Source organism: Grus americana, chromosome 1 (assembly GCF_028858705.1).
Source record: "Grus americana isolate bGruAme1 chromosome 1, bGruAme1.mat, whole genome shotgun sequence".
Classification (NCBI taxonomy): Eukaryota; Metazoa; Chordata; class Aves; order Gruiformes; family Gruidae; genus Grus; species Grus americana.
This window is the reverse complement of record NC_072852.1, coordinates 75,054,652-75,068,270: the sequence shown is the minus strand read 5'-3', so window position 1 is coordinate 75,068,270 and position 13,619 is coordinate 75,054,652. Positions and strand designations below refer to the sequence as shown.

At 35.0% G+C, this 13,619-nt stretch overlaps 1 protein-coding gene across 29 annotated transcripts in view; it reads right to left on the bottom strand.

Moving 5' to 3' along the window:
• Positions 1-292: 292 nt before the first annotated feature.
• C2CD5 (C2 calcium dependent domain containing 5) overlaps positions 293-13,619 on the bottom strand; it is an 89,268-nt gene continuing 75,941 nt past the window's right edge. For 15 of the 29 annotated variants that reach the window (XM_054826325.1, XM_054826273.1, XM_054826403.1 and 12 more), the window contains 11 exons: positions 11,885-11,946; positions 10,474-10,572; positions 9,962-10,051; positions 9,119-9,206; positions 8,011-8,097; positions 6,470-6,520; positions 5,636-5,689; positions 5,347-5,448; positions 4,317-4,507; positions 2,570-2,716; positions 293-1,862 (listed from right to left, as the gene is read on the bottom strand). In XM_054826325.1, the coding sequence (XP_054682300.1) occupies positions 1,731-1,862; positions 2,570-2,716; positions 4,317-4,507; positions 5,347-5,448; positions 5,636-5,689; positions 6,470-6,520; positions 8,011-8,097; positions 9,119-9,206; positions 9,962-10,051; positions 10,474-10,572; positions 11,885-11,946 (1,103 nt within the window). In that variant the 3' untranslated portion in view covers positions 293-1,730. The remainder of the gene's footprint in view (positions 1,863-2,569; positions 2,717-4,316; positions 4,508-5,346; positions 5,449-5,635; positions 5,690-6,469; positions 6,521-8,010; positions 8,098-9,118; positions 9,207-9,961; positions 10,052-10,473; positions 10,573-11,884; positions 11,947-13,619) is intronic. The other 14 variants (XM_054826440.1, XM_054826289.1, XM_054826486.1 and 11 more) reach the window with 4 other exon arrangements.

Sequence of the window (13,619 nt, the reverse complement as noted above, 5' to 3'; positions counted from 1 at the left end):
ACTCCTTGTGCCAGATCCAAGACCTTCTGAAGTTATTAATACATATTCTGCCATCAGCTTCAAAGGGAACCAGATTTGCCTTGCAAAATAATTAAGAGAGCTGCAACTATTTACAGGCAACTTATTTTATGGTAGCTTTGGTTGCAACAGCTATAGAATTTAAAGACAATTAACTGTATGAGTAATCTGGGAAGCAACTAATTCAAACACTTTAAATATAAAGATAATTAACTCTCCAGATTTTAAATAATGAGGTCATAACAGTCTATACAAAAAATGTTCCTCTGAGGAGAATGGGGGTGGGACATCTTTAATATGTATCCAGCATACACATTTAACTATTACACATATAAAAAGGCAGTAACTTTTATACAGAAATTTATTGTGCAAGAATGATTTTCATGCTCATTTACAATGAAATAATTAGTTTTAACAAATAATCATGCCATTGCTTAATTTCAACACTAAGCAGAATATTTACATTCAAGTTTACACGTTTATTCAAGTTTCATGTACGATATTGTCAGAATTAAGTAAGAATGCATCTTCAGATCAAAGTTTGCATTTTTTATATTAAAATATCACTGCCTTTCAGACATTTACTGGAAATGACAAATTTCCTTTCTTTGCAGTACCCTCATTTCCCAGCTACTGTACTGGAAAAGAAAAAAAAGAAAAAACAAACCACCAAAATGGAACTTGCAGAAATCAGCACCACAGACATCCATACATCTCCAATTAGCCAGTCACTTCCCACTTGTTACACAGCAAGTGAGGCTGCAGCTCGCCTCTGTATAACTGGTTTTTGGAGGGCTGTTTATGTCATCCTAGCAAGAGATCATGTCTTAAGAAAATAAGCCTCAGGACAATCCTTTCACAGAATTTTATATAAAAAAAAGATCTGTTATGTCAATATTGAAGTGGACAGCTTCTCATAGCACCTAACACACTTTGGAACTTCTTGGGTTTTGGGGGTTTGGTTTGTTTTTTTTTTTTAAACCATAGGGATGACTAGGAACACAGTATCGTGGTCTGGCAACTTTTAAAAAACAAAGATGAACAAAAGCACCCCCAAAACATTTGCTGTGTAGTAGTAATTTAAAAAAAAATAGACCAGCAGTTCACAAACAGTTGAAAAATATTTTTTCTGTGCAGAAATTCAAACTGTGACTTTTTGGTGCTGCTTCCTCCTCTTCAAGCTCTATGCACTAAGACAAGTTCAGACTTCACCTCACATTTTATTAGCCTGGGCACAAATCTCTTGCTCCTTCAGCAAAGGTTGCTAATACAGGCTTTTCTCAGTTATCTCCCACTCACCCTGACCCCTCTTGTTTTTGAAACTGAGCTGAGAATCAGCTAATACAATATGCAAAATCAGAGACAGTTCTGAATTATAACTTGTCATGGTCCTGTAAACAGCTGAAAAGTGTGAGAGAATTTTTGTTTACTTTTACAGTTCCATGTGATGCTTACTATTTTAATCCATACTTTCATATCAGTGCTTCATTTTCTGCCTAGGTTTCAGAGGGGCCTGTAATTGTAACAGAATTAAAGCGTACCTGCCAATATGCTGCCCTGACTATTACATAAAGGACAAAGAATAGTGATTGTCTTGGCTTTTGGCTATTAATGTTATGGGGAGATACAGATTTTGAAGATGCAAACCAAAAAAATTCCCACATTTTAAACAATCTTTATATTTGGCAGAGACTATTTCACTTTTTCTGTCTTCACGTTGTGACATCTCCTCCAGAACTTGTGGGTTGAGAAACAACCGTAGAAGGTTGTACTGGTAACATTTCTAACTCAGATTCACGTACAAAGATGACTGCATCGCCACTTACATTTATTAAACACTGGGCCTGAAGGCGGGGGGGGAGAAGAAAAAAGGACAATACACAGTTACCAAACATTAAAGAATTACATATTTTATGGTTACTATTATCTGCTAGATGTAACTACGTGGATAATAGAAAATTCAACAGAGCTCAGAGAAGAACAGATCATTAGAATTTATTAGTGAGGCAATCCCTGCCATATTTCCTTTTGTATCTACTCACTTGTATGCTATCAAACATGTAGATAGATACTTCATTTCTGGTGGTCTTACAAGAATCTGGGTAGCTGTACTTCCTTTCACGACTATTTTGAACATATTTCATGTACCAGAACAACCATATTCAGTTGTCGCCTTTACTAATAAAGTTTTACCCCTTTATGTCCAAAATGGAGCATTTTATAACTGCAACTCCACATAAAAAGGATGAAAATCCTAACATTGCAACATCAGAAAAGCCAAGTATGTTCAGCACTACTATTCTACTGTTTCCTGCAATTTACTCCATTCTGCTGAACTTAGTACTTTCACCTGTTTGGGTATTTATGAAGCATATTTGTAATTTTGTGCTAACTCAAGTGTTCCAAGAATGCTCTTGGCTTCTTTAAGCAGGCATTACGATGAGAGATCCAGAAGTGTTACACAGACATGGCTCTTGTTTTTTAAATACCTAAAACGTCTATTTGTGTCATACTGGTCATAATAGCATTGTTATTTCATATAATAATTTACCTGATTTTTGTTTGGATTCTCCATAAAAACGCACTGCTTCATTATGTATGAGACAACGGCATTCCCCCCTAAAGCTGCAACATGAGCTCTCACCATTGCAAACACTTCAGCAATAAATGCATGGAGAAAACCACTGACACCACCCTCCTAAAATGGGGAGGGGAGAAAAAAAATTATGTTAGGTATTCCTACAAGATGCTGAATACTTTTCTTACATTTTTATCAGCTGAGTATTTCAGTGAATTCTAAATGGTATATTGCACAGAACTTAAAAGCTATTCACTGTTTCATGGGTCACAGTTAAAAATCAGACCAATGGAACTGTTTGAGTAAAAGAATCACAAGCAGGTTATTAATTTGTGACTGGTATTCTTTGCAGTCAGTATATTACATGCACTCATACTTTTCAGACATTCTTACATCTGCAGGAACATGTAATATTCCACTGACAGTTGAATAATGAGTTTTTCTTTCATAAGGAAGGATACTACCCCTTTTTTTTTAAACTAGGGAGCAGATAAAGAATAATTTCTACTGAGGATTAAAAGAGATTTAGACTTCTTTGAAATTACTGGTAAGGAGTGGCCATTACCTTTGGTCACTGCAACTTCATGTATGCTAATGACTGTCATTAGTTGTCAACATTCACTAGAGAAATGATTCCTCAAAATACAAAGCAAGCAAAGGACAGAACAGACACTTGAGAAGCAAGCTATTCAAGTTTTTCCCTTGAAGCTCAAAGGAAATTCTAGCCATCCAGTTTCGTTATGTTTTTTGACTTGATGGTGCTTGTGGGGAATTTTTACTTCTCTAGTGCCAAGCTGTATAATTTAAATTGCTGTGAAAGGAGAAAGAAAACAATGTCATACGTTGTTTTTTTTCTAGACAATCCTTATGAAAAAATGTGAGCAGCTACACTGGGGGTAAAAACCCAACGCACAAAAACCAGGCAACCAACCAAAACCATAAAAATCCATAGAAAAAAACTGAGGAAAGAAACTAATGAAACAGAGCTCACTATTGGTTCAAAATATTTATAAAATTTCAAACTGAAAGGTAAGACCACTAGACTTCCCACATGTATGTGTGCCACTGGAGAAAATGAAAGAGGCAGGCAGAAGAAGAGGCTAGCTAAGCTGAACTTCCAACAAACACGGACTGCCCTCCTATCTACTGGAAAAAGTATAATCTACCCTGAATAGACTCTTAGAAAAGAGTCTAAAAAAAAAAAATGTAATGTTACTGAGAATGCAAAGAATGTAATATTAAAAATCAGCAAAAGTTATATATGATATGGGAAACTTTGTACTAACCAAAGAAATCTACGATCCACATACACTGTGAAAGTTCATCATTGAGCTTGCTAAATGAGAGAAGAATGGAGTATCTTTTTTTGCATTTAAATTAATCGCAGTTTTGGGTTCAAATGATTCCACCTACCATTGTTGGTCAAAGACCTATTTTTTTCCAAATAGTTCTGTTTAAGAACTCACTGGTTTAGTGTTATATCCAAATTCATCAACAATGACAATGGTTAAGTTAACCCCTTCCTAATGTTGCTGAACACAAAGCTATATGCTCTATGACAAGAGCAGTGCAATGCAACTTACTCCCCATTCAGCACCTACCCTCAAGTGACAAAAACTCTGTTCCCTTCCTGTGCCATATGTCATCTCAAACCTCTTCAGATATTTACCTCTGATTATTATAATTAACAAAAAATGCTAATGCCTGATATACAGCTCACCTCACGCAAAGAAGTGGTTTCTCGTATAAAAAACATGTTGATTATCCCGAGATATTTGGTTATTTTTGCCCCAGGTAGAAAAGAAAGAGGTGTCATCTTAACAACCGAGACGGTAGAATTGGTGCACGATGGAACCGAACGGTGCCGTAAATATCCCTCAGCCAATGGACTTGTTTTATCAAGTGAAGCAGCTAGAAAGATGGGAAAAAAGAAGAAAAAGTAACTATCAAGTCAGCTCGATTACTGTTTCTCAAAACACAAAAACTCTTCTTTATGGTTTCCAAATAGCTTGCTGACAACATTCAGCTGCCTGTGATGCTCAGCCATATCATGTGAGAAAGGAAATTATCATGCAACGCATGCAAAAGGAGACAAAAAGCTGAAATGGAATTTATTTGGAAGAGTGGCATTCCTGCAAAGGAAAACATTGAGGCGAGTAGCTGCACATACAACAATCAGTTATAAAGTGAAGGTAAAGAAAAAAGTGCCAACATTTTGAAATACGTATTCTGCTGGAGGAACAAATTATAGGAAGTGTGAAAGTTGTTGTGTTTCCCCAGTGCAGCATTTTCCATTAAAACAGATATTAATCTCTGCTAATTAAAGCAAGATAGTCAGACCTGTGGCCAAAGAACTACTGAAAAATCACTCACCACTTGCTAATTTAGTGACCATTGCCTTGACTGTCACCTTGGTGATTGCTTCCTGTTTCTCACCAAAAATTTTCCAAGATCATACATACACCTACATCCATGCAGTGTATGTTATATAATTAGTAGGCGTACACATTTATCGATAACTAATTTTTACTAAGTGAACAGAAATACTGTATTTTGCTTTTTATGATACTGGTTCATAAACCCTATATTAGCTTACAAAGACATTAACAATGTCGGCAGTTTTCACACTCAGGTATTCATTCTACATGTGATCTGCAATACTACTGCTGGGCAGGAAACTCCACTATTCACCACTGGGAAATCAGAGATATGTCTCAGATTATCATAACGTGGTAGAAACAGCCGCCTACTTGTCTTAATTGATCCGCGCCTTATGGTCTGAGCTTTCAGTTTAATGAGCTCTATCCAGCTGTTGCATCTGTCTGCAAAGGAACTGTAATCAATTGACGTTGCTGAAAACACAGACAGAAAAACAAAAGAAAAAACAAAGAAAAAAAATATGGATGATGTCTCTTGCTCATCTCAATGCTCCTTTTGAGGAAGCAATTATCTGTGTCTGAGAGAGAACAAACATCCCTTTCCAGGTCTGTTTAGAGGAAAAGTTACAGTATAGGTCTGGACTTGTCCAAACCAGTGTACCGATTTCTGGTGATGTCCCAGCTGTGAACCAACTGCCTGACTGGGACTTCATCACTGAAAAAACATGCAAATACAGTCATTAACGACTTATGCTAGATTATTTTTTTTTTTAAATCTCATTTTAGGTATTAAGTGCTGGCTTCTTTAAGTTTATTTAAGCCTTGTTTAATTTTAATTTTCATTGCTATACTTTTCCTTATGAAGAGCTGCTGATCATGATTTAAACTTCCTAGCTATCTTTAGCAATACCGAACCTATAAACTGAAAAAAAGCTTTGGGGATGAGGGTAAGAGTCACAAGCTGAAACACCTCAGTTTTAAATACAAATGAATTTTCCTTACAAAATGCTGTCCTTCTTCCCCCAACATCCCCCCCCCCCCCCAAACACCCCCCTCCCTCATTACCACCATTACAATGAGAAGTAGAGTTGTTTCTGCTATGACTTTTGATATTAGTTGCAGGGGTGTTTGTGTATCTTTATTAAAAAAAAAAGTTTTGCAAACTCCATTTCTTCATTATCCTGAAGAAACAGAAGGAATACATGCTAACTTCAAATTAAGACAAGCAAAAAAGCTCTCTCTCAGGGAACTAATTTTCTGTCAGATAAAGTGGTATCAATATATCTGACAGAAAGACACCGTTACTATTAACAAATCGGACTTTTGTAATTAAAAACCACATTAAAATATTATGATATCATTAAGCCACATCAGAGCATGCATTCTCAGTTAACTAGTAAACACTTCCTGGATTAAGACACATCCAAAAAGAGTATACCAATATCCCAAGAATGCTCATTCTGTTCTGGCATATGGCTAAATTAAGTAAACTCACCTCTCTGAGCAGCAGGAATACCTGTGTGGGAACTTGCACCCTCCAGGGCTTCTAATAAGACAAAATTAATTCCATTCAGAAAATATATGAGCAGAGTTATGTAGTACAGGACAACAGCTTTCTTCTTATAAAAAACGGTTTTAGAGTAAAATATGAGGAAAAAAAGTCTTCTATATATACTAGATACTTTGACAGCACATAATAAATTGGTATAAATAACTTTACTAAATCTGTCTTGTAAATTATAATATGATCATTTACTAAAGGTCATTAGTATATAAGGCTGTATACAAATATTTTTAAAATAACAATCTTACTTAAAAGTATGTAAAAAAAAAGGTCTAAATAAATTAAATAAGCAGCTAAGTAAATGTAACTAGAATGAAACCTCGAGTCTACTTGTGAAGAAATGGCAGATGAAAGAATTATCTAGTTGAAAGCCTCTGAAGTGATGTACAGTACAATAAGGAATGTAAAGAACATCAGAAAAAGCAATATACGTGAGCAGGCTACCCTCTACTGGTCAGTGCCCGTTATACAAGTAGCACAGTCTAGTAACAGTGAAAGAGATGCCAGTCAGAAATTTCTGGATAGCTCCTCTTTTTGAAAACAAAAGGTTAACAGTACACCATAATGTGACCACTTAAAAGTTAAGCACACACAAATACATAAAAATAATAATAAAAAAACAAACCACAAAGCAATAAGAATACTGACCTCTGAAAATACAAGTAAATGTGGTAGGCACTCCCCTTTATACAACTTAGGTAACAGGCAAAAAAGGGGAGCCCTAACATTTCAGTAAAAGAACACAATAATTCACAGATACTGTATTTCCTATCACTAGCAATTTCGGTGGGTAGATAATCCAACAATGAAGAAGGAAGTAAAGACAGCTGATTTCAATGAATGATGGCTTAATTTTTAATATAGTCATAGAAGAACTGTGACAACCATTCTTGAAATGCAGCTCTATCTCAGGCAAAATAAAGCAGCTGTTTAACAGCTAAAAAAGTGCTGCACTGTACAAATTGTTTATTATGCAAATTTAGGCTCCTTTCGCTTAAAAAAAATACATGCAATTTTTCTCAGCTAAACAACCATATTTGCTTGATAAAGTATTTCCCACCATGAAAACTAGAAGATTAATTATCTGAGGCTGACAATACATGGAGTTATTTTATATGGGTCATTTACAGAAGCAAAGCACTATGAGGCAAGCCTAATTATCAAGTAATTTATAATTCTTTAAGTCAAATAACACCAAACACCCAGTGGTTTGCAGCATCTTCAATACTCTAAATGCAAAGATAGAAGAACTACAGGAACTCTACAACAGAATATAAACAGAATGATTAGCAAACCCATCTTATCTGACCCAAAAAATTTTACTTTAGGAGTGAACATAACCATTATGTTTAGGTAGCAAACAATATTTAAACCATATGAAAGTACAGGTATTTTAAAGCTAGTGCAACAATGAAAGAACAGGACTCAAAATCAGTGAAAAACATTAGTTCAGCATTTTCCATTTAACTGACCTTTAGCTGGTGAGAATGGTTGAGAAGCAAGTGGATCAGAGCAAAGTTCCAATGGAAACTGTAGCTGTTCTTCATTGTCTGTAGACGCTTTAACAAAGAAAACATACCCAATTGGTAATTAACCCCCAAACCAAGATTTGTCAGCAATAATAAGCACTACAGTTTCCTCTTAATCAGGTCTGACTGGAACAGATTTTTTCAGCATATGCATACAGTGATGCAGTTCTATATGAACAGTTAGATGTCTGACAATAAATCCAGCTGCAAAAATGAACAGAACCCATGTTCCATTGAACAGGATTTGATTTAGTATTTTCAGGAAAAAATATTGTGTCAATTTATGTATTTTAGATTTGATTCTGCAGTTATATGAGTTAGCTATACATTACAGTAAAAAGTAATGTGCTTTATTTCACATTAACAAAACATTACTGTTACTATATAAGAAGTATAACTAATGTTTTAGAAACATATGGCTCTGTTCTACTACCCAATTCCATTCTTCAGAACAGAGTATTTTCAACTTTCTGTCTAAATTCCCATATCCAGACTGCATACATACATTTCTAGCATAAGATAGTGCTTTATTAGCAAGATGACACAGGCAGATTGCAGTAGTCTCCATAATGCTATATGCTTCACTGATCTCCAAAAATATTACTGACCTACTTAAAGGGGTTTGGGATTTTTGTATTCTGAATAATTTATTTTCTGCCTTCTTGAAGTAAGGACAAAGTTTGCTACTTAGAAGAACAAGTATTCTCTAATGACTTGCACCACATGTTTCAAAATACAATGGAAATGTTGTCATCTGTTACACTAAAAAGAAAGATGGTACAGGGAATAAGGAAATACAAGCAATTTTTTCATGTTACTGTAAGTTTGTTGATTGTATACAATCAAATACCTAATACTTGGTAAGTCATCCTGATGGAGGTCACATATACGAACTCTAAAAAAACTTCTATGTTACGACTTTATAATTTTATAGAACTTCCCCATAAAAATGTGCATATGTAAACTGAAACTACAATGTAGACTCATTAGGTACTGTGGAAAAAAGGGAAAGAAAAATATTATCACTTATCGTTACATGCCACACATTTACCTCTTTGTTGTGATTTTTCTGTAGGGGCTTTGTTGGCTTGTAACGCTTGGTTTTTATCAAATGTAATTGCAACAGCTGTAACTGCAATCTGTGAATCAGAAATATATGGCATATTAGGTAACAATCTCTTGTGCAATCAGCAAAAATAATTGTGCAAACAAGCCAGCTTTTTCCATAGAAAAATAATGGGGAGGAATCATCAAGGTAGATGTATTAAAACCCCTTCACATCAGAGCATAAAAGGTAATGCTAAGGTCCATTGTTAGAACATACACCTGACAGTGTCTGTATGATTTTATTCATCAGTTCTTTCCTTCCTTCTTGGTGAACTGATATAAAGAACCATAAAAATTCATTATCATTGTATTTGTAAGAGAGAAAGGAGATATTTAATTGATCACAAGAATGATGCTGTACTTCTGAAGAAAACATTTTCTTTAAAAATAATGAAGTATATTGCATCACCTTGAAATGCCAAGAAAAAAGTAGACTATTATAATGACAGTATACTTAGAAAACTAGTGTGCCATATTCTTGTAGTGTATGTGGTAAGGGCTTTTCATTTCCTATCTAAAGTTTGTTTCCTGTCTAACTAAAAAGATACACGTTATTAATATGCACTGTGCTCATGAAATGCCACGTAGACTCATGATTTTCAAAACTGGCAAACTCAATAGGTCATCCCTTTTCTTCACCAAATATTATGGCCTTAAGTTTTACTTCAGAATTCATCAGACATACTAGTAAATCAAATTGTAGCCTAGTTTACTCTGAGCAGCAAATGTTAATTAAAGGCCAAAACTGGCACGCCTACATGCTGAAAGTCAAAAGCTGTTTACTTGCCTGAACTAATTCATCCTCTGGTAAAGCAACTGTAAAATTTACATGACAAAGGCAGCAGGGAACCATAGATCGTAGTTTAAAATACAAGCTCTGTTGAAGACAAGACATTATTTGTGTTACTCTAAAAACGGTATGGTTTATCTCAGAGAAATTAAAGACCAAAACTCTTTTCATAGTAGAAATCATCTAATCACATAAATTTTTTCTTGAAGAAGAATTACGGATGTGGAAAGTCAGGATAGAATGCAATCTACTGTGCAGCAGTCTTTATATTTCTGTTTCTAGAGTAGACTTCCAATGAAAGGACTCATTCAGATTCAAAAAGCTTTGCAAATCCTTAATACACTAAGAAGGCTGAATCTATCTTTAGAGCATCTTAGAAACTAATTACAGACACTTTGTAGTCTAATTCCAAAAAGTAATTATGAAGAAAATGTTATTTTCAGTATAGCCTGATTTTACTTTGGTTCCATTTGAACAATTCAAAAAGTGTTTGAAATTAAGAATCTTACCTTCAACAGATTCTCACAGAGATCATTAAAATTCTTATTAAGTGTTTGATTCGTTAGGTTAACGTTGCTTAATCTGGATACTCTTACTGCTGTGAACATCTGAATTAGAAACAGACTTATTTTTTTCCCCAATATATGCTCGTATGTTATATTAAAAACAAAACAAATTCATAAAGACAGCAAATAATGCATAACATTGGGGGGGCAGGGGGGTGGAAAGAAAAGGAAAAACTGTAGCAACAGTAAATCAAGTAACATGCTTATTGCTCGTGAAATTTTACAAACAAAAGGTAAATTTTCTGTGAACTAATGTACATGAATATATGAAACTGATTAAGCAAGATATTAAATACTCTATGTTCTTTTTACTTGCTTCATAAAGGAGTCACTCTACCTGCTACATATTTTGTTAACTGCTGTTGAAAATTTTATGTTAATTGTGTACAATCATGTAGACAATAATGGAATGTCATATACAGATACACAGGCAGTCTCATCAACCTGAGAGTATGCTGCTGGTGCATACATACTGGTTTTGGGGTTGAGCTGTGCCTCTGTAAAGCAGAGTCTTGCATTGTGCCAATTAGGTGTAAAAGCTCACTTACAGAGTTAAAACTGATCTACCTATGAGACTGAATTGTGTTGTACAAAGATGAACAAAATGTTTAAACTTAATTATAAATGGAATTTTTCTCTACTCACTGTATTGGCTTTATCTAATTATTAATTATCCTAACCTATTAATGTTATCATATTCAGTATCTCACACTGAGCTGGAGAGGGACGGTTTACAAGGGCATGAAGTGATGGGACAAGTGGTAATGGTTTTAAACTAGAAGAGGGTAGATTTAGATTAGATATGAAAAAAATCTTCACTATGAGGGTGGTGAGGCACTGGAACAGGTTGCCCAGAGAAGTCGTGGATGCCCCCTCCCTGGAACTGTTCAAGGCCAGGCTGGATGGTGCTTTGGGCAACCTGGTCTAGTGGAGGGTGTCCCTGCCCATGGCAGGGGGTTTGAAACTAGATGATCTTGAACATGCCTTTCAATTCAAACCCTCCTATGATTCTAAGTAACACAGTCAACAATTTGCTGCTTCTATGAGGCTTCAAAATCTAGCCAAGCTCTTAAAAATGCCCAAAAGCTTAAAGTTCATATTTACTGTAGTTACTTTCTAATTTTTGTAGTGTTGTACCAGGTTCTCTGTTACATTAACAGCATTGGAAAAAACACAAAAGAAACAGCTTCTCATACCCTATTTTTCTTACTAAAATACTACTTTTATTTCTAACACGAGAGTATCCTTTTAGTTTATCTTTCAAGATTAGTGATCTCTAATATATATTTAAGTTACTACAGTATATTTCAACACAATTTGGAAAAAAGTTATAATTTTCTTTGAATAACCTTACTTGAATTTCCGGTGTCCAGTTATTTATACCAGGCATAATTTCTGTGTTGCAACTGTAAAAACCTGTAAAGAAAATATTTGGGGAAATCTATGTTGCACACTGAAATATAAGAATAATTTTAAAGAAACATATGTGAACTTGATGTTTTGCAAGTATTCTCCCTCATGTTTTCAAATATTGAGTAATATACCAGAAATATAAGACCAACATTCAAAAAATGTACATAGCATCTGAAGAATACAATATAACATACAAAGGAAACACATGCTTTCTGTCATTCATACTGTAGTTAAAAAATGGATAGGAAAGATGGAACTCACCACTTCTAAAACACTAACTTGCTACACAATTCTGAGTATTGCTTCCAACTGCCAAAAAGCAAGGCCAGAAATATCATGTTGAGGAACATGAGAGAGGCTGCAACGGCATGAAACGCAACAGTGACAGTTGCTCCCCATGGAGGCTGGGTAACTTGCGTCATCTGATGCTAAAACTAATTGGTGAGACACACTCCCTGCCTGCTTCATGGAACCCCTCCTTGTGGAACCCACAAACAAGAAAACCCCAACTAGTGGGTCCCAAGCACGGAGAAGCGTTCAGGTAGATGCTTTAAAGATACTACCTAGAGACTGAGTGCAAATACATAGCACTTACTAACAGAGACTTGAAAAGACAAAAAAAAGGAAAAAATATGACAACTAAACAGCAGGGTAAGAAAAGTTATAAACAGCAAATAGGCAATCTCAAAAAACTCAAGATATAGTTAAATGAGCACAAAAGAGAAAAAATCTGGTAGGGTCTACATAAATGCACAAAATAAGAAAAGAAATTGTGTAGCAGCTTGCAGGAGGTATAAATACTAATAGATTTTCTTTCAGAACTTCAAAAGCAGAAATCTTGTTGAAAAGTCAAGTAAGATATAGCAAGAATATGCAGAGACAATAACACAATAGCGGAAAACATGCATTTTTTCTATATCAATGTTCGCCATGGTAGAAGAACTTTTCATAATAGTGGAAAACCAATCTCTTGTTTATTGTCCATCAGAGAACCTGTCTTAAAGAAGTGACTGAAGGAGATATTGAACAAATAAGGATTCACATAAACAACAGGAAAGGCAAAAGATGAAATAGAGTTCAATGCCAATTAGTCAGCTAACTTAAAATTATCCCACTACCAGAGGAGGGGATCATTAATCTTCAGGTAGTGAGGTGCTTTTAGTGACTGGGACCTACTAATTTGCCTAGTACAGATATCTGTATTACAAGCCTGTAGAAGCTATTAGAGTTCATGAGCAGATGGAAAAAAACAAGACACTGCAGAGGAGCTGATACCACTTTTCTACGTAACAGTCATTGCTCACAAGCTGTCAACAAGCACGAAGACAAAAGCCATCTGACTGATACAGTCTACTTCAAACATCAAAAAGCATTTGATAAGATCCTTCACCAAGGACTCTAAGAAACTAATATGCTGAAGGGTAGAACCAAGTACCATTGAAGGAAATACAATTATTGTAAGACTGGAAAGAGACGGTCAAAATAAATGCTCAGTTTTCACAGTGGAAATATCTGTAACTCAGGGTTGTATGCTTCAAACATATTTATAACTTATCTGCAAAAGAGGACAAAATGAGGTGACTCTTATCTAGATCATGGAATTCCATCAAGGAGACTATTACAGATATACGTATACAACCACAAATAGCATAAATAAGACTGATATAGAGCAATGA